Here is a 15,110-nt window from a genome sequence, read left to right as displayed (position 1 = left end):
CATTTGTTTGAAGAATGAGTGGTTTTATGACAATGCTCACATGGATGAAGATCAAAACAGTGATCTTTCATATGGCCAACTCGGTCACAGTGTTGGCATTTAACAACTTTTGGCTGCGAATGTGGAGTACCAGAATTTGGAACAGGTGAAGGTGAACTGCCATGAAGAAACCCAACGCTTTGAAATTGAATGGGCTTGGAATAGTTTGGAATATGAAAGGATGCCTCCTTATCATATCCAAGACCGGTTCAATGCTTGTTGTTGGCAAGCTCTTCCCAAGGTCTTATGACTAGCTTGGGAAGCACAGACTGAATTTCCACACCTGTATTCAAATCTGCTTTTGAAATGCGTATTGATCTAAATCAACCTCAACATTATTGATTTCATCACTTGCTGGTTGTTTATGGGTGTCTATCTCAATTTTATGAACGAAAACAGGTTCAGAATGTTGTCTTTTATGTAACTCATCTTGCTGAAGCTGAGATTCAAGCTGCAAAATGTCAAATTTCTCTTATGCATTTTGTAGACAAGTTTGAATGTCTGAAAGAGAGTCTTTGCTTTTTTTCACTGTGTCATCAACATTAGATTGTATCAAAGTTTTCAATAAATCTAATACTTCATAAACTTTGGCCATTTTCTTAACAAACAAACAAAGAGTGTAGGATTTAACAAAACTACTTGTAGAAGTGTTCCTCCTAATTTGATTTTTCTTCACTTTAAATATTCAAAAGTCAACATTTCATGTTAATAAAACTTGACCTTAACAAGTAAATATCCTTCACAAAGCACGATTTATAATCTGCAACTATCTCTATCTAAACAACAACTGGGTCTCGATCTAGATCTTCCTCTGATGTTGGGGATTCTTAAATGGACAAAAGGAAGTGTGAGAGGGCAACGGACCCGCTGCTCCAATAATTCTTTTGGATAGTCGACGTAAGGCTAGGCGCTGGAGAAAAGCCTGCATGGGAGGGGTGTATCATGTGGAACGACAATGATGCATTGAAACAAAGATCCAAATTATTTACAATGAAGCTTAGAGCAGATAAGGCAGGCAGTGAAGAAGTCCAAAATGGTAGTAAACCTAAGGAACAATCGAAGAATTGAAATTGAAACCAGATCAGACACTTTCAATAATCGGCCATGCTGATACCTAGTTGCACAACCTTGATTTAAGATCACAGATCCAAACGACGTAGGTGTGTTCTCAGAAACGATAGAAAAATCATTAGCTATAATCAACTTGCCTCAAGAAAGAATTAACAACAATAACTATGTCAGCCTGTCCAAGTCCACTAGATTTTTTTTTGATCTGCTTGCTTCGATGGTAGTAAATTTCTACACTGGCTTGATGGAAGAAAGATGGAAATGTGGTTGGTGGTTAATGTATGCTCCACAACAAGATCCACGTATTCGTGCTTGTTTTCTTATGTGACACAGATATTTCTTCCACCAGGGTTAGTCAGTTACCTCAGTCTTCTCATACAGGATGTGATTTTCCTCATCTGCATCTCTACTGAAAGTGAGATCAAGGATGTCACTTACATCATTCTCAAGCATCCATTCTATCTGCTCAATGAATTCTTCTCGAGATTCATAGAGAGCAGCGTTGAGAGCAACAAATCTATAGTAAATCGTCCTTGTAGTGCAGAATCATGAACATGCAGTTCACAACTATCCCGTTTTGCTGATTCTTCAGTTGAATCTGGTGGTCCATGGGGTGGATTTGGAATTGCACACAAGATGGGAGACAGTCATCCTCATCCTTTCATTTCACTTTGACATTTGGTGATTTTCCATCGCTTGGGTCTGTTAAGAATCCAAATTTGCGCAACAAGGAAATGAGGAGCGGTATTATATATACGTTAATCACAGGGATTCTCTATCCAATCCTGCGTGAACTTAAGAAACTCAACAGAGATGCAGAATGACTTTGGATTTGTCGTTTTTGGTCTTGGATTTGACAAGGTTCTGCATAGAGTACAGTCGATTTGAGATAACTATGTATATTTGCAACCCTTTCTCTTCCCAATTCACAAAGATGGATGCACTCGACATTATTAAACAGGTGGTTTGGAGGAGCGGCCGTGTATGCAGTGGCGACATCGTTCAACGAAGTTCCCTCACAAAAAAACGTGGTATGGGAGGTCCTGGTTCCGCTGCACAATGGTATTAAACACATATGGCAGTGGATAGAAGTGTTGTATTAAAAAACCCACAATAAACACGAAAACAAAGTGTTGTCAGCAGTGTCAATAAGGTCGACATACAGGAGCTTGTGATGGTTTTGAGGGTCGATAAAGAGAAGGGTTATATCAACTTGAGCAAGCAGAGGGTTGTGGTCGTGGGTTTTGGAGGAAGATATTTAGGCCTGCAAGGAGAGTGCTTAACACAGAGAATTGATAGAGTTGTTGGACAAAAAAACACTAAATTAAGACGTGCAGATTTCAGAATACAAAGAAACGCTGAAAACTGTTCAGAGTGGTAGAACTATAGGTCCTGAGAAGGACAATTTTGACGAGCTAGAAAATGGCAGACCAACAAATATATAAAATTAGGCTCATAGTAATTATGCAAGGCAGGAATACACCTGCAACTCTGATACCCTTTGACTGTTTCATATTCCAAGTGGTCCCCTGGACACCCTTTGATTGTTCAACTTCCACACCAACCCTTAGAGGATTAGGTGTCGAAGATACAGTAAAGTGGTCTGCCAAGTATTCCTCTCGAAAGGCCACTTTAAGCGTAATTAATTGAGTCAAGCTCATTAATAACTCTGTTTTTTGAAAGTTGTCGGAATGCAACAAAATGAAAGGCAAAATGTGTGAATGCCATCGGACCTTATAAAAACTCCTCAAAACCCCTCCAAAAACCCCTGGGCCCGTTGATGATGCTAACATGCACCTGTGACCTATCTGCTCCCAACTTTGAAAGTCCATCCCATCCATGCCATAAGGAATACTAGAAAAAGGATTATTACACAAATGCACCAAATTGGATTAGACTACAGAGAAGGGCTATTTTGTTGGCTACAACGAAACGTCCAAGGGATACAAGATCTATATTATAGGCAGGAGGATCATCGTGAGACGAGACATGAAGTTCCAGGAGGAGAAAGGCTTTAGGAGATCTCGCGAGTTGTCGACAAATGATTAAATTGGACCAACAGAAGCTCCATAACAAACATGAAGTATATAATCATAATAATAAACTGCTACCCTTCATCATACTGTTCACCTTGTGACTCATCAATGTGCATATGTACTTCCTTGAAGGCTATTGTAAATCAAAATCACCTACTCATTATCTATTATACATTATTTATATGTATTGATTTTTTTATGTTATCCTTCTTATGTTGGATATTTTCCTGTATATAAAATATTGCTCATTACAATTTGGTTTGTAGAAAATGGTCTTAGTGATATTATTTGCTCCTTTGTTGTAGTTCATTGGTGGAGTTTATCATTCTTAGGAATTGATGGTTAAATATGTATTTGATTATCACATTAGTTAGTTTTGTTCTATCAAATTTCAAATTCTTTTAGGTCTCTATTATATTTTGACAACTTAACTTTATCTAGTTTGCAATTCATTGTTGTTTAGTTATAGATCTGATTTCAATATTATTTTTGAGTTATTATCTGTTTTCATTTAAGCCATTGATGTGACTCACTTGTTTGAGAGGCTATGTGTGTATATTTACAACATTAGAAGGTTGGTACCAAATTTAAGTCCCACAGGGGTTCGACTAGGAATGGGAGATATATTGAGTCTTGGCACTGAGACAAATTGAGTGGGTATGTGTTTGTGGGCGCATTCAAGTGGCACATCTCCAAAGTGAGTGATGGGGTCTAGTTTATCTCACCAACTTAATGTCCTTTGCATCCTTCGTTGCGGTGTTTGCATGAGTCTTAATGCCTCCATTCATCGAGATATGTTGAAAGAAAGAAGTGATGAGCCTAGTTGATCTAATTTTGGATGTGGCTTGTAAGGTTTTCTCTTTATGAATGGATGGCTCTTGCATATAGAGTGTCACACACTCTCGATTTGGATAACAAGAAAAGAAGCAAGGGACCGTACAAAATCTTGATAGAAATAGTGATCTCTATTGTATTTGATAGAAATAGTAATATCTGTATTGTATTCCATGATATATGGGAGACCTGAAGATGATGTGTTCCACTTTCTCACTCTCTTGCAGATAGCACAACTAAGAAATCCTATCTATTCACAGTATGTGGAGACTTGTCTCAACACGTATTATAAATAAGTGTCCAACAAATGACCACGAAACTAAGTCAAATGGGACTAAAAAGTACATTTAGTGTGAATACATTGTGGAGTCCATAAGAAGATCCTATACTATGCTAACAACAAAAGAAAGTAAGTACATAGCTAAAAGAATTACAAAATGAGTGCTGAAATGAAGTCATAGCAAGAACATGCCAAACTATGTTTGAACTAGAAACTGAGGTTGGAAGAGAGGGAAGAGGAGAAGACTCTTCAACTGATTCATCAACCACTGTGAAGGGGTTGATGAGAACATAGATTCGATTGGTTGGTCGAGTAGGACCTCGAGGTTGTGTGACCATTGATGCTGAATGTACTCATGACATATACTGAGGTTTTCCATGAGTTGCAAAAGGTGCTTGGAGTAGAAGGCCATTTTTGGGCCAAGTTGTTGGGGTGAGGTCCAAGTAACTTGAATAATCTGCGAGTGTTGAAAATGTAACTAGTTTCGGTTTTCATAATTGTTGTTGTACTCATTTCAATATGTATCCTATGTAACAAACAAGAGAAGAAAAGACAAAGTTATTATTATTAAAGCATGGGTTTCATGCTCTTTATTGATGGTCTTCTAGGTAAAAGCATGTTCTTTATGCTTCTAGGGTTTGTTAGGACTAGGATTTATTGTCATGAGCCAAAGGAGTCAACATCATGTTTATAAGACCTTTCTAGGTAAAATGTAATTGTAAAAAAAAATATTTTAGAGTCTAGAAAGTCCTGGAAACTCCAAAAGTACAAGTCGGCCTACAAAAGGGAATTCGATCCCTTGAGAAAGCTATATAAAGAAGCAGTTCGACCTCATTTAGCATTCACTCACTATCAAGTTCGATCCCAAGAAGGAATTTGCGATTACATGAATTCGGGTGCGATTGTAGGAATTCATGATCACAGAAATTGGGGTACGATTGCAGGAATTCGCGCTTACAGAAATTTGGGTACAATTGCAGGAATTCACGATTACAGGAATTCAGGTACGATTGCAAGAATTCACGATTACAGGAATTTGGGTGTGATTGCAGAAATTCATGTATAATTGCAGGAGATCGATGTTGTAGGTTGACACTAGTTGATGCAGAACCAAGGAAAGACTTCTTGGAGGGCTGACTTGGTACTTGGAGAAGGACTTGGTCTAGGGTTTAGGTCTTTGCGTCTCAATTGAAGCAAATTCTATAAGAAGAGGAGTTTTTTGGGTTTTCCCCTTGGAGGGGTTTCGCCCTGGCTTGGAGCCTAATTTCTGTGTCCACTATCTTTATTTTGATCTTGATATTTGTTTTGATGAAGATGATCTAATAAAGAAACACAAGAAGAATAATAAAGTTCACTAGCAAGTATTAAGGTTAAGGAAAATTGAATTAATAAGCTGGCACTTTTCATTTTCCAACAGCCAATACCTGCTTTCTCTAACTCCCTTATTAATTTCATCTTTTCGATGGAGGAGGGAGGAGGGCAGAGGTGGCTAGTGGCATGGAGAGAATACTTGAAGTGGGGAAGGTGCTTGAGGAAACCTTTGATAACTAGCATTACTTATGGCCTGGGAGGTCTTTGGAGGCAATCTCCTTTGAAGAACGAAATGCCAAGTAGGGTTATCTTGCCTGTTCTGCTATTCAGAGGTGCATATCCTATGAAGAAAGAAGGCAAACTATACTTCACAACAGCACAGTTAGTGATGCATATATCCTGTGAAGAAAGGATGAAAAGTAGACTTCACAACAGTACATTTAGTGGCACATAAGGGTATAACAGCTGGAACTTCCTATACACAAGAATCTGCATATACTGCTCGGGATGGAAGTTAGCTATCACCAACGGCCTAACGGAGAGAACTCTCACAGTTCTTCACAGCCACATATGATTGTACTGCTATGGATATTACTTACTAGATTTTTGGTGACTTTGATGCCACAGATGATTGCTAACTGTAGGGCCTAGGCACCTCACTTAATTTCATATCATCTGAGTTATGTGAAGCAAACTGGCCTTTGTTCAGTACTAGTTCCCACTTAGTGTTGTTTATGCAGTACACCTTAATAGTAGACAGCTGTTTTTGCCTCTTTGTTATAGTGGTATGGTTTGGTTGGTTTCTTTCTCTAATTTTCTCTTTTCTTTTTGAATTTTATGATTAAACTTTTCTAGATACATTTTTCTTGGGGGATGAATCCAACACTTCCTCACTGGTTGTACCTTACTTGCTAATTTGTCTTTCAGTCCCATTGACCATTTGTGATCACTTATATGCAATTAATTGCTAAGGCTCCTTGAGATGCAGCCTTCAGTGTTGTGTAACCTAATTTTGTCTACACTTTCTTTGTATATGTTTGAGGTGATTTGCAAATCCATAACAGAGGTGAGTTTGACAACTTTTGGCAGTTTGCTTTTTGTATAAGGTGTTGATATTAATCTACTGAAATTTTATTAAAGCTAGCATCTCTTGTTAATTGGTGAATTTCAGTTGAAGATACTAATGGGCAGTTAAAATTGCACAGGCTTGGCGCTTATAATGAGGAATGAAGCTCTGCTTTGGACTGATGGTCGCTATTTTTTACAAGCAACACAGCAGTTGAGTGAGCGCTGGAAGTTAATGCGCATCGGTGAAGACCCCATGGTGGAAACTTGGATAGCTAATGTGAGATTCAATTCAGTGTTCAAATCCATACAGTTTACATTTGCATTGTGGAATGACTAACTACATGAACTGATTCATGACTAGAAAACCCATTTTTGATTTCTTAGATTATGTTCCAGTTAAATCCACTTCAGTGGTTTGTCTTCTTAGATTCATTGCAGAAAACAGAAAAATAATTGTATTAATAATGTGAGCTGGAAAAGATAAAAGATACTAAATCTGAAGTTATGATGCCAATGACATGACCATTATGGTTTGAAGCTGTGCAGCATCACATAGTGTGGTATTGGTGGCTTGAATGCCCTAGGAGTTTGAGTTCATTCTCCATTGAGTCTGTTATTAATTATATATTCTGAGTCCACATCTTCTGTAGTGGATGAATAGGAGGTTCTCTGTTGAAAACAAGTGTTTGTACATAGATATGAAGAGATCTTGGGGATGCATGGACTAATGTAAGAGTTTCATTTTGGTGACAGAATTTGGATAAGGATGCAACAATAGGTGTGGATCCATGGTGTGTATCAGTAGATACTGCACATAGATGGAAGAAAGCCTTCTTGAAGAAGGGACAAAAGCTCATCCAACTAGAGAAAAACCTGGTAGATGAAGTTTGGAAGGACAGGCCATTGCCTGAAGCACTACCTATTTCTGTACATGCTTTGGAATGGACAGGACGTTCTGTAAAACAAAAATTAGATGATTTAAGGGGAAAACTTGCTCAAGAGAAAGCCGAGGCAATCATCATTACAACTCTTGATGAGGTAGACAGATAACTTCCTTTCATTTTCATTACATTGATTAGATTCATGAATTTAGTTGTCAATTCATTTTAGATGATTGTGGTTGTCTTCTTGTACAGGTTGCTTGGCTGTACAACATTCGTGGATCTGATATAGCATATAATCCAGTTGTCAAGGCATATGTAATTGTGACTATAGACTCTGCCTTCTTTTATGTGGACAAGATGAAATTAACATCCGAGGTTGGTCAAGTTACTTAAACTTCATCTTTAATATGTTTTTGTGTTTCTTGGGGATTTTTTTGAATTTTGTGTGGTATGTTTAAAAATGAGCTACTTTTACTTTACTAATCGAGAACTTTTCACTGATCGATATTTCCATTTTATTTTTTATTTTGATGTAATTGGCTTCGTTTTGGACCAAATGATTACATAGCGTCTTTAATTTTCTTTATGCTTGAAGCAGATTTACATTTCATGGAGGATGCAACCTGTCTAATTAAATGAATTGAATGGAATTTTATTGTAGCTAATAAAACTGCTGGTACCAGTTTCATTGATTTCTGGGTAATTCTAAGTGTGAATTACCTTACTGAATCATATGGGTAATTGCATTCTTAGGACTCATTTTTCAATATCCTTTCTTGGAAATTTCAAAAGACATAACAGATCCTGTTTTAGAAAGTCATAGTATGGAGGTGAAAATCTTGATTTAGTACAAACAATGTTTCCTTAAGTTTTTTGGATAAAATCTTTCACATTTTTGTTGTTTTGCTTGATCATTTTTATACAACAAAGTCAATGTACATTTCTTCAAGGTTTCTATTTGAAAATTGTTGCTATGATGTTGTAGCAACAATCAATGTTTGAGACAACTAGTATTCAGCATTCAAAAAGAAGGATGCTAATGTTTAATTATTGGTTGGCTTTTTAATGCCCATGTATAGAGAAGGGATGCTATTTTGAAAATGGTTGGGAGGAGGTGATTTTAAGGAAACACATTAAACCAACAATAGGTTAAACTGGCAACATGTTAAACTTGCAGCTAATTATTTGGATAAACATGATCCATTGATCACCAATAATACACATCTCTTGATTGTAATTTGATGTTTTCTTCTCTTAAGATGCTTCCTTATTATTGTAGTGGCGGACATCCATCACCTATCAAGAGGTGGGATGTTGCTTGTTCTATACAACCACCCAATGTGGTGAATAATAGTCCATTATGTGAAAATACCCAACATAAGAAAAATAAAGAGTTGAAATCCATGTAGGATATAAAATTAATATACTTGATAATGAATGAGTGAGATGATATATTGAGCCTCTTGATTGTATATTTATATGCATGGACTAAATAGTGGCCTCCACCTCCTCATCTGAAGTGGCATCCTCTTTCCTCCAACTGCCTGCTAGAGGAGTGTCCATGGCTTTGCTCCTTTCCATGTGGAAATTCTTTAGTATCTCGTTGGCATAATTTCCCTGAGAGATAAATTGTTCCCCATCTCCTTGCCATATTTCCAAACCGAGGAAATAATGCCCGAGTCCCATGTCCTTCATGTCGAATTCTCTTGCATGATCCTCTTTGCAAGATTTTATCAACTTCTTATCGCCGGTTAAAATCAAATCATTGACATATAATATTATAATCAATAATTTACCTTCAACAACAATATGGTAAAGGTTTGCATTTGCTTCCCTTTTGGTGAAGCCCAACCTGGTGAAATAGTTGTCGACCCTGGTGTGCCAAGCACAGGGTGCTTGTTTCAATCCATACAACCTCGCAAGAGTTTGCACACATGCAACTCTTTGTCGAAGGTCTCAAATCCTCTCGATTGTTCAATGTACACCTCCTCTTCAATCACTCCATTGAGGAATGATGTCCTCACATCCATTTGATGGATCTTTGTTAATTTTAGATAACAATGGTATTTTCTATGCTTAAGACAATTTACTTCAATGTTCCTTTAACAGCGCAATGACAAATTCCAATTATATCCAGTAGCAATGTTATGAACTTAAAAATCATAACAAATTAAATAAATATTAAAATATTAAAGAATTATTTAAATAAATAAATTATTAATTATAATCAGTTAATTAGCAAATAATTAGTTAAATGAAGAGACATCAGTCCCAAAGGACATGTCTATCTGATCAGGCATGGCCAGTCAACTCCTATCTAAGGAGCACCGCCTCAACCTTGTAAATCATCATTCAATTTTATCATATATATATATATATATATATATATATTACATTCAAAATTCTATCTAGTGTTTTGTTTACAATTTACAGCAATTTAGTCATTTTATTGCTAACAGCGGTATCAAAGCCAGCTTTAGACTGGTGACACCCACAAGTTCTGCTGGCCATCAGGCCCCCAAGGGCTTTCCATAAAACAACAATGCGTGTGCGCTGTGCGTATTTTGCCTGGAGTGATACGCTGGGTAAAACGCTGCACTGAAACATCAGCAGAAGACTGCGGAGGGTGATACACTGAATCAATGGTGAGGTCTACGTCGTCTTTTTTGACCTGCGGTTCCATTCGGTTCCATTGCGGTGGGTTCTTCCATTGCGTGGGCTCTATGGTGATACGCTAAACCAACGGTGAAGTTCCGTCGTTTTACGCTGAACCATCGGTCAACTACGTCGTTTTTTATCTGCGGTAACCTGGTGATATTCGTGGTCTCTTTCCATTGCGGTGGGCTGCGGTGATATCCACTCGAAGGGTCGAACGGTCTAACAGAACATGACCATTCCTATCCGCTCGAAGGGTTTTGAATGGTCAAACAGAACGTGACCAACCCGGGTTGGACGTGACTGTCCATTCGGTTAACTAAATAAAGTATTACATACACCTACAGATATCACATTACATATATTTAATTTAATTATATAGAATTAAAACTATATAATAAAAAAGTGACATATATGTAAGTAATATTAATTAATTAAAATATATATATATTTTAAATTAATTAATAATATATATATATATATATATATATATATTATTAATTTAATAATGTCTTTTGATTAAAAAAAATTGGGTCTTAAAAAAAAATCGGAAGAAAATGACGAACGACAACAATGACATTATGAAGAAGATCCAAGAAGACATCAGTAAGCTATGCAAACGCATGGATAACATTGAAAAGTCAGTTAGTAAGTAGGACCAGATGGTCGACGAGATTTCCTTCATAAAAAGCATGAACTGGCACCCCGGAGAGATCGATCCACCTTCAGCTACACAAAGCCCCAAGACTCCAGAAGGGGAGACTTCCCTAGGGCAGGGCTTCATGAGACATGAGAAGCAACAAATACCCCAAATTCACTTTGAAGGAAGCCAATATTATACGCATTCTCCCGGAAAGAACCATCTTAAAATAAAAAATGAATTACCGAAGTATGATGGAAAAAACTTTAAGGGCGCTGTAGTATGGGTAAATAAGATGGATGCAATTTTTTTAGCAAACCCTTCACGCGGTGAACATGTAAAAGTCGTCACTGTATCTACTTACTTAGAAGCAGAAGCATATGATTGGTTTTTGTGGTGGTCATCTAAATGCATAGGTTGCTCATTCAATTGGCAAAACCTTAAAAGCGCCTTGTTGAAAAGGTTTCATGACGAAGAGGAGGATGATGTCTATGAGAGATTTGTTCACCTGAAGCAAAAAGGATCAGTGAGTGAATCCACTCACGAGTGGGAAGTATTAGTAGTAAGGCAGGGAGGGTTTTCAGATGAGGAGCTGCTAAAAATGTACCGTTGTGGCTTTAAAGATTATATCCGCGAAGAATTAAAATTGCATAAACCTAAAACTATTGAGGAGGGCAGACATGCAGCCATAATTATTGAGCGAAAATATAAACTGCACAAAACACTGTATGTTACTAACGACATGACTAATAGCCAATTTAAAGGAAAGGCGAGTAAAACCGCGTCAGAGAATACTAGTAAGTACGTTCCACCACCCTTACGAAGTGAAGGAAAACAACAAATTAATTTCGAAAGAAAAAAAGATGGCAAATGCTGGAAGTGCGGAGACAAGTATCATCCAGGACACAAATACGCAACACAAAAATTGTACAATTGTAAAGCTAAGCAAGAAGAGGAATCCTCAGAAGATAGCTCCGACGAAGAGGAAAATGAACAAAATGAAAGCCCTAGTCCAGAATCAGAAGATGAGATGCCACGAATTTCCATAGCAGCCATCACAAGGATAGCTCAACCACAAACACTGAAGCTTAAAGTTTACATCAAAAAGCAAAGCGTTATTGTGATGGTGGACTCAGGAAGTACACACAACTTTGTAGATGTCAATGTTGCAAAGAGATTGAACATCTTTGCTTACCCAATAGCGGACTTAAAAGTTATGGTAGCAGATGGAAAACAAATACATGGAGTTGGCAAGTGCCATAAAGTTAAGTTGCAATTAAGCGACTATGCAATAGAGTCTAGTTTTTATATAGTTCCCGTAGGAGGAGTAGATGTTGTTTTAGGTGTACAATGGTTGAGAACACTAGGCACTTATTCAACAAATCACATAAAACAATTCATTAAATTCAAATGGGATGGACGGAAATATCAGTTGTTCGGTTTTCAGGCACCACCAACACAAGTCATTTTTGCTCAACAAATGAAGAAGCTTATTTGCAAGGGGGCACCAGCATTTGTTGCGCAATGTTAGTACTTGGAATTATTATCAACAGAAGGGACTCATCAAACACCAGAGGTTTCATCATTGATCCAGAGATACGAGAAGGTTTTCCAAGATCTACCAATGAAGTTACCCCCAGAAAGGCATATTGAACACATTATCGAAGTCAAAACCGATTCAACTCCAGTTCTTGTCAAACCATACTGTTATCCCCATCACCACAAGACAGAAATAGAGCGCTTAATTCAAGACCTGCTGAAGCATGGAATCATTACAAAGAGTAGAAGTCCATACGCTACACCCGTAGTATTGGTCAGGAAGAAGGACAGATCTTTCCGACTATGTATAGATTACAGAGGCTTAAATAAAATCACTAATTAGCATAAGTTTCCGATTCCGTTCATTGATGAAATGTTAGATGAGTTACACGGTGCAGAATATTTTCCAACTTAGATCTAAGATCAGGTTACTACCAAATACGAGTAAGGTTAGAAGACATCGAAAAAACAACATTCAGGACTCATGAAGGACATTACGAGTTCAAGGTCATGCCATTTGGATTAACAAATGCACCAGCCACCTTCCAAGCCACCATGAATGAGCTCTTTCATCCTTACCTTAGGAAGTTCGTATTAGTTTTCTTCGATGATATTTTAGTGTATAGTAAGACGTGGAAGGAACATCTCAAACATCTAGAAGAAGTGTTGTTTGTTTTGGAAAAGAACTAGTTTTATGCCAAGCTATCAAAATGTATGTTTGGGCAAAAGGAAGTTGAATACCTAGGTCATATCATATCGAGGGAAGGAGTCCAAGTAGACCCCAACAAAATCAAGGCAATCAAAGAGTGGCTGAAACCCCCTGATAGCACCCCTGACAAATTTGTTAAAGAAAAATGCTTTCAAATGGGATGACCAAACAGACAAGTGTTTTGAGAAATTAAAGGAAGTGATGTCAACCACACCAGTACTAGCAACCCCTGATTTTTCCAAACCGTTCGTGGTCAAATGTGATGCTTCTGGGTTTGGAATTGGAGCTGTACTGATGCAGGACAACCACCCTATAGCATTTGAGAGTAGGAAACTTAATAAATGAGAAGGCTTAAAATCAACATACCAAAAGGAGATGCTCGCCATCATACATGCTTTGACAAATTGGCGCCAATATTTGCTTGGAAGTAAATTCTCAATCCGAACTGACCACAATAGTCTTCAATACTTACTTCAGCAAAAGACAATATCAACAGAACAACAAAAGTGGATGGAGGAGTTGTCAACTTTCGATTTAGAAATATTACACAAAAAGGGAAAGGAGAATGTCGTAACTGATGCACTCTCACGTAAGGATGATGATCACACAACATGTGCTGCCATAATAGTTGTTCCGGATTGGTTGGACGAAATACAAACCGAATATGCCAAGGATAAGGATTGTGACTCCATGATCAACAACATCAGTCAATATACCAACTTCGAGTGGAAAAATGACATCTTATGGTACAAGGGGAGAATTTATCTAACACCTGCATCCAAATTTAAAGTAAAAATACTAAAGGAGTCTCACGATTCACCAGCAGCTGGACATGTTCCCTAAGGTCATAGTCAGCGATAGAGATGTAAGGTTTAAAGGGAAATTTTGGAAGGATTTATGCCATCAAGCAGGAATATCACTAAATATGAGTTCAGCCTATCACCTTCAAACTGATGGGAAAACCGAAATTGTTAATAAATGCTTGGAAACATATCTTCATTGTTTCGTTACAGATAAACAAACCAGATGGACACAATGGCTACACCTAGCTAAATGGTGGTATAATACCACATACCATATGTCAGCTAAGATGACACCCTTCCAAGCCGTATATGGTTACGAACCACCCAAGTGGAAAGACTTTGCATTCCTTGATTCTAGGGTACCAGCCGTTAAAGACCACTTAGGAGAAAGTCAAAGGATCATCAACCTACTAAAAGAAAATCTAACCATGGCCCGTAATAGAATGAAGCAACAAGCCGACCAACACCGTTCTGAAAGAGAGTTCGAGGAGGAAGATTGGGTCTTTGTTAGACTCCAACCTTATAAGCAACTATCACTAAAACAACAAGGGAAGAATAAATTGTCTCCTAGGTATTATGGACCATACCAAATAATTAAAAAGATAAGTAGTGTAGCTTCTGGGTTAAAGTTACCAGACAATTGCCGAATCCATAATACCTTTCACGTATCAAGTCTCAAAAAAGTATTAGGGCAAAATCAAACAACACAGAAAGAAATACCAGAGACCGATGAAGAAGGAAGAATAATCTTTGAACCTGAGGGTATACTTGCTACCCGAGAAAAAGTTTTACGATCTAAGACAATTAAGGAATACCTCATCAAGTGGAAGAGGTTACCAGACAAAGATTCGTCTTGGGAATCAAAACGTTTCGTGCATCAACATCCAAGCCTACCTATGCTTTGAGGACAAAGCATCTTAAGGGGAGGGCAATGTTCTGAACTTAAAAATCATAACAAATTAAATAAATATTAAAATATTAAAGAATTATTGAAATAAGTAAATTATTAATTATAATCAGTTAATTAGCAAATAATTAGTTAAATGAAGAGACATCAGTCCCAAAGGACATGTCTCTCTGATCAGGCATGGCCAGTCAACTCCTATTTAAGGAGCACCGCCTCAGCCTTGTAAATCATCATTCAATTTTATCAAATATATATATATATATATATTACATTCAGAATTCTATCTGGTGTCTTGTTTACAATTTACAACAATTTAGTCATTTTATTGCTAACAAGC

The 15,110-nt window shown here is 37.4% G+C and overlaps 1 protein-coding gene across 1 annotated transcript in view; it reads left to right on the top strand.

Annotated features, from left to right (window-relative positions):
• The window catches only part of APP1 (aminopeptidase P1), a 256,238-nt gene that overhangs the window by 57,982 nt on the left and 183,146 nt on the right, over window positions 1-15,110 (top strand). The window contains exons 3-5 of the mRNA XM_089385818.1: window positions 6,774-6,913; window positions 7,390-7,674; window positions 7,773-7,895. Of these exons, the coding sequence (XP_089241944.1) occupies window positions 6,774-6,913; window positions 7,390-7,674; window positions 7,773-7,895 (548 nt within the window). The remainder of the gene's footprint in view (window positions 1-6,773; window positions 6,914-7,389; window positions 7,675-7,772; window positions 7,896-15,110) is intronic.

This window comes from Pinus tabuliformis, chromosome Q (assembly GCF_031772625.1).
Source record: "Pinus tabuliformis cultivar Carrire ecotype Pingquan chromosome Q, CPIR1, whole genome shotgun sequence".
Classification (NCBI taxonomy): domain Eukaryota; kingdom Viridiplantae; phylum Streptophyta; class Pinopsida; order Pinales; family Pinaceae; genus Pinus; species Pinus tabuliformis.
Note: the sequence above shows the minus strand (reverse complement) of the source record. Positions and strands in the feature narration are given on the sequence as shown.